Below are 6,130 nucleotides of genomic sequence, written 5' to 3'. Positions count from 1 at the left end.
GACTTTTTGCACATGAATCCAAATACACATTCTATGTGTGAAGTATCTACAGTGTAGTGGCCAAAAATTAATTAAACAATCGTTTAATGGCACAGATACACAAGCACACATGAATTTCGAGTAGCTCTGACCCAAAACGCAATGAAAAACTTAGCGGTAGTAAAATACACAGCAATTAAATGGCATTGGAATTAAATAGAAAATAAAATCGATCAATGGATAAAAGCAGGCATTTCCCGGTATTATATAATCCATGCTTCTGGAATACAACCCCTAGAAATTATTAAAAAACAATGGTTTCGTAAACATTGTATAAACAAGTTTTTGTATTTAAATGTTACAAAATCACATTCTTGTAGTTTTTGTTTGTTTTTCATTTGTTTTTGGTATTAAAAGCCGAATAGTTTAACAAATTTAACTGGTATTTTAAATAAAACTAATGACTAAATTAAGATCAGGCACTTTTAATGTCGTATCTTAAGGTTTTCAACTAAAGAAGTACACTGAATCGAGTACGTTGCGCAGGTCAAAGTCTCCTTTTTGTGGCAATTGCTTTAGAGTGCGGTTTAACTGACGCTTGGACAGATCCTCCACAGATCCATCGTTGGTAAAGTCGCTAAAGGAATAACATGTATTATTCAAAATATAATTTATAATATATATAGTCTCAAAACTTACTTATCCTTAAAGCTGTAGGTGTGCCGCATAAACTGGGATAGCTGCTCCAGAATGGGCTGCGAATGCAGGGCCACAAACTGCTCCCGACACATCCTGTTCAGCTCGGGCACAGTATTGGCGTGCGTCCAGAAGCAATCGTGAACGGAGACAAAGGTGATGCCCTGCCTTTCGCAGTGCAGCGAAGTCAACATCATGTGCGAGGAATCCAGTGAATGAATGAAATTCGGCGGGAAGGCATTCTTTTGCTTGAGGATGTTTGGTCGCTCGTACATGTCCATTGAGAAGTTGGAGGAGACCTTAAATCCGGTGCGAGGCGAGTGCTTCATCTCCTGCCGATTGTATGGCTGCACCACGGGCAAACCCAATGGCGTTATCCACTCCACATTCTGGCTACAAACTCCGGAAATAAGACGCGCGCACTCCGTAAACCAATCCTGAATCTCCCTGGTCGATGTGAACATTTCTCGCAGGCTCTCGAAAGTCTTGGTGGTCAAATAAGTGGACGCTGGCCACACCCAATCCTTGGGAAACTCATCGATGTCCTTTAGCTGGCGAGCTATCTGCAGTCTTGCTCCATAGCGGGTCACGCCATAAACTGTGGTCATCACGGTCTGTTTGATAACCTTGCGACGCACAAATCCTGCCAGTGCCTCCGCCACATGCAGTCCATTCTGGGCATCGGTTTTCCTGCTCCTCTCCACCAATACGGCCACCGCACTGTAGACATCCTGGGGAATGGCCGATGGTGCTAGGTTAACACTACGTGCACCCGCTTCATCTCTGCCCAAAGCTGCATAATGCTGCAATCCATTGCAGGATCCATCCTGATGGATGGGAAAACGACTCAAATAGGCGGCGGGATCAGCAGAGCGGTATACATTGGCAATTTCCATGCAGCAGGCCAGCGTTTGCCAGGGTTCATCCGACTTGGACCACCACATACGACCGGTGAGGGGATTGTCCGCAGAATCGAGTATTTCGGGCATGATCTCTTCCGCGTACAGAAGACGTTCCCTCACCGAATCCCTTTTCTTTAAGCCAGTCAAATTGATGCAGTGCAGCTTCAGCCAACTGAAACCATCCACGCCCAATGGCTGTGCCTGATCGAAAATGAGCATCGAACGAGCCAAGTCCGAGCCAAGGTGATTGAGATGCGGCGGCACGGGATAAACTCGGCCACGGAAGTCCATGTTGTGTGGCAGCCAAAAGACTTTATCGCGGTACTAAAAATGAGAACGAGTTAAGAACATTATAGTTGATGGATTTTATAAAGAAATGTTTGCTGGTTTATCGTACTTCAGCTTATATAAGATCTAAGATCTATTTGAAAATTAATTATCTTATACAAATTGTAATCTTATCATAAATAATATAAGTTAAAGTGCTTAGTTTAATTTGTTTAAAGCCATGAAGGTCCTAAGTCCTAAAGAATACTTACATGCTGTGCCAGGGACAACCTGTAGAGAGCATCACACCACAAGCTGTACATCTCGGCCTGCTTTCTGCGATGGCCCAGCTTGTCCCGGAATTGCTTGGCACGATCTGCATTGGAGGCGGCATTGCCGTCCACATCCTTAGCTGGGAGCGTGGGCAGAGGAGGCAGGGAACTCGGAGGCTGAGGGACATCCAGTTTGGCATTGCCACCATTCTGGAACACCTCGATGATGACATCCAACAGCTGCGTATTCACGCGCCAGGGAACACTGGCCAGCTGATTTAACGAGTCCAGAGCAGGATAAAGATGTTGAGGATTAGAAGCGGCAATGCGATCCCACTGCTGGATGGCTTGGTGAGGCAGGCGAATCAGTTCCGATTTGTTGAGCAGGTAGCCACCATTGTGTGGGGTACTCCACGGTTGCGGAGGACACAGCATGGGCACCAGATTTGAGTCGAAGGTTAGTGTTTGCTGGCGCGAAGCTCGCAATAATCTCGAGAGCACAGGATGTGGCTTAACCTCCTCCTTAACGAAACGTCCCTGATTTCGAAAGAGTGTGTAGAAGGCGGGCAGCATGTTTTGCGTCTGAGTAGCAGACGCTTTGGTTTTGCTTTTCAGCCGCATAACATGTGCATCTATCTTGATGTCCCGCATCAGAATGTTGTACAGAAAGCGACCCACTCCGGTCAAGACATTCGAGGGCCACGGCACCTCTGGCAGATCCATACTGGGTCCACTCTCCCGCTGTTCGTGCACCAGACGCTGCCAAGCCTGTCGGGTGTTATCCTGTGACTTTCCGCTATCCCACAGCTCACAGTACGAGCTGTATATCTCGCCAATCTTCTCCAGCGTGCCATTGTGTTTCTTCTGCTCGATTTTGTAACGTTGCTGAACTTTCTGGCCGAGTTCTTTGTACAGCTGACCCACAGTGGGACTGAAGGTTTCCGAACCCTCGGCCAGCTTATAAAGCTCCTTGATCAGAATGTCTGCAAAGTGTGATGTATCGAGGGTCTTCAGGTATGTGTAGTAGTTCATAAAGCCATGTGGCTTAAAGCGCACTTGGGCTCGCAGCGTGTTAAGATCTCGCACGATGGCAGAGGTAATTTGTTTGCGCCACGTTTCCTCCAGTTCTTTAAGCCGCTCGCGCTAAAGGAAGTTAAATTTACAAATAAATATAAAGAATTTATAGCGAACATTATAGATCTAACTTACGCATTTTTCGGAATTGGCAAACTCCTTTGATTTCTCAATGGACTTGATGGTTATGCTACCGTCTAGCTCTATTTTAAGCTGCTCTCGAGCAAGCTGCTCCAACTGTGCAGTGCTATAGCCTCTTTTCGAGTTCATAATGGCATAGTCCAAGTCCTTATTTTCAGCATTCTCATCTGCACCTAATGGGTAAGACATGCTCATTGAGATGATTCAGCAGTTCATTGTCGTAGCCCAGCTGCGGTGGCACGTAGACTGGTTTGAAATCCGGACGTAGTCGTCGAATAGCATCCAAAGCAATATCCCGCTGATCGGCCACAAACTTTGACTGATCCATAATTTGATTCAAACTAAAGCCCTCGTTCTCCGCTTTAGCGATATATTTGGATATAAGTTGCTGATTCTGTTCGTCCGGTTCCAAGCGACCCAAGCACTCGAAGACGGCTACGTAGGTTTGCTCATTGAACGCCAAACCATCCTCCTCGATGAGTTTGAATAGCTCCTCCACTCGATCAAAGGATCCCTTGCCCGCGTAACCGTGCAAAAGGATGTTGTACAAGTGGATGGTCATGAGGCCCTCGGACATATGCGGCAAAGTACTCTTTCTAACTCTGCCTCGATAGGCAATTATTGTGGACAAGGCACGGTTTAACATATTAGCTGAAACACACACATTGAGGTAAGTGTTCAGGTTAATGTTCAGTGCCCGCTGTTTGGCCAGGCGTTCTTGCTCCTCATTCACATGAACCTTTGACTTGAAACTAAAAAGGAAAATAATTAACTTTAAGTTATTTGGTTTTTAAATGTAGATAAATCAGCTCACCGTTTCTTGGACTTGGCTATAACTGCTGCATTGGCATTGGGCGTAGCCACAGCAGTTACAGAAGAGGGTTTACTTTTGTCCAGCGGATTGATGTACGGTTCAATGGCTTCAAAGGGATCTATGGATTCAGGTTCTTCTGTTAGCACTTTGGGAGTACCCAGCCTGAGAGAAAGAAAAGTTAATTTAATTTTAAATTTAAAGAAAAACCTAAAGGAAATGATAAAAACTGGATTGCTAACTGCTTTATAATAATTCACATTTAATTTAAATTTTAAATGCAATGCATATTAAATTTCATTATTTAATAATTGAATAATGAACAAAATATTACAAATGATTCATATTATTATATTTTCAGTTAAATATGGTTTACTTTAAAATTAAAATTTTAGATATTACTATTTATTTCAAAAATAGTCAAATGAAAAATCTAAAATTCCTTAAAATCGCAATGGAAGAAAGTCAAACATTTGTATTTCCTTATTTTTAGACTCGCCCAAAACCGCTTTTTTTTTTACCAGTAAACCAATATTATCCCCTTATTTTTAGACTCACCCAAAATCCGCTTCATGATGATCGTTCCCCATGCTCTCGATGATGTCCCGAAAGTTATGGAAACTCTTAAGAATATTTTGCATCTCCTCGGGATTGGCTACCACCTGCTTGGTGTACTCATCCTTGCCGAAGAAGAGCATTGGCCGATCGTCGTATATGCCGGATTCTAGAACAGAACCATCCAAGGCCTCCATGTCGATTTTCTGATACTCAACCGGTTGCCGTTGGGCCACATCCGATATGCCTTTGGCCCTCTTATCCTTACGATCCTCCCGGGCACGTCTTTCGAGGATCTGTTGTTGGGCTTTCTGTATGAAATCGGCTAGCTTTTTGGATTTGAGCCGCTTAACACGGGATTTTCGTTCGCTGATTGCCTGTTCGGTGACTGAATAGGGAAAAAAATTTAATTAATATACTATTGCAGTGAAGACATTTCGTACTCTATAAAGTATATATATTCTGGATCAGCCTCACTAGGAGAGTTAGTTTCTACGGAAACCTTCTTCCAATTGCAGGTCGCAACTTTTAGGATCAACCGAAATTCGACAAAGCTTAAATGTTAAGAAAGATATAGGCATATAAATCGAAATATAGTATATATACTTAATTTTCCAGATGTTTGCTACCTTTCTTGTTCATTATCCTAGCTAATAGGACTTACCCTCCAGGAGTTCCACATATTTAGCATATCTTGGCTTGCGCAATCGTTTTTTTTTTCGCCTGTGGCAGTGCATCTACCTGTGTTGTTGTTGGTGTGCTTGTTGTTTGTGTGCGTGTGGTTGTTGTTGCTGCTGCTGCCGCTGATGTGATTGTCACTGCAATGGGAAAGCACACGTTTGTGTTCCTTTCTAATACTTTCTATAATAATTACTCACCTGCCGGCTTTTGGCGGTATAGCATTTGATAATACTGCTGATAATGGACAAAATTTGAAGGCGCAATTTCGCCGCAGCCGCAGCATACTGTTGTTGTTGTTGTTGTGGGGTGGGCTATGGGTGGCAAGCGCAGTGCTTTTTGCACGGCTGCCGCTCGATTTGCACTCAATAGCCGATACATTTCGATGGACTGCAGCTAGGAGCATACAATCTTCGTAAATGTCATTAATTTAATGCAGTTTGTGGCTGTTTTCACACACAATTTGTTGCATAATTACACACTGACCCGTCCGATTTGTTGTTTGTTTCTCTTCACGTGTGGCGGTGCGCAAGCAGTTGGCAACACTGCTTGCGCCGTTGAACAGCTGATTGGGAGACCAGGGCGGGCAAGCAAAAAATACTACATATATACTGCAAAATGCACTGTAAAGTACTTGTTTCCCATCTGTTTCAAATAACTACGTCGAAGGCTTAACGAAACTGTGAACAGTTTTTAAAAACTTCCCTTTAACATACATGTCGGCAATTAGAGAACACTTTCTTCGTATTATTTAA

The 6,130-nt window shown here is 43.6% G+C and overlaps 1 protein-coding gene across 1 annotated transcript; it reads right to left on the bottom strand.

Annotated features, from left to right (window-relative positions):
* Positions 1–340: 340 nt before the first annotated feature.
* Positions 341–5,924, bottom strand: LOC128261843 (DNA-directed RNA polymerase, mitochondrial). The gene is given in 9 exon segments (XM_052995745.1): positions 341–616; positions 679–1,901; positions 2,117–3,259; positions 3,326–3,505; positions 3,507–4,083; positions 4,146–4,307; positions 4,701–5,085; positions 5,362–5,515; positions 5,576–5,924. Coding segments are annotated over 8 exon segments (3,873 nt in total). The 5' UTR covers positions 5,435–5,515; positions 5,576–5,924; the 3' UTR covers positions 341–486.
* Positions 5,925–6,130: the final 206 nt, after the last annotated feature.

Source organism: Drosophila gunungcola, unplaced genomic scaffold, assembly GCF_025200985.1.
Source record: "Drosophila gunungcola strain Sukarami unplaced genomic scaffold, Dgunungcola_SK_2 000001F, whole genome shotgun sequence".
NCBI lineage: Eukaryota > Metazoa > Arthropoda > Insecta > Diptera > Drosophilidae > Drosophila > Drosophila gunungcola.
Note: the sequence above shows the minus strand (reverse complement) of the source record. Positions and strands in the feature narration are given on the sequence as shown.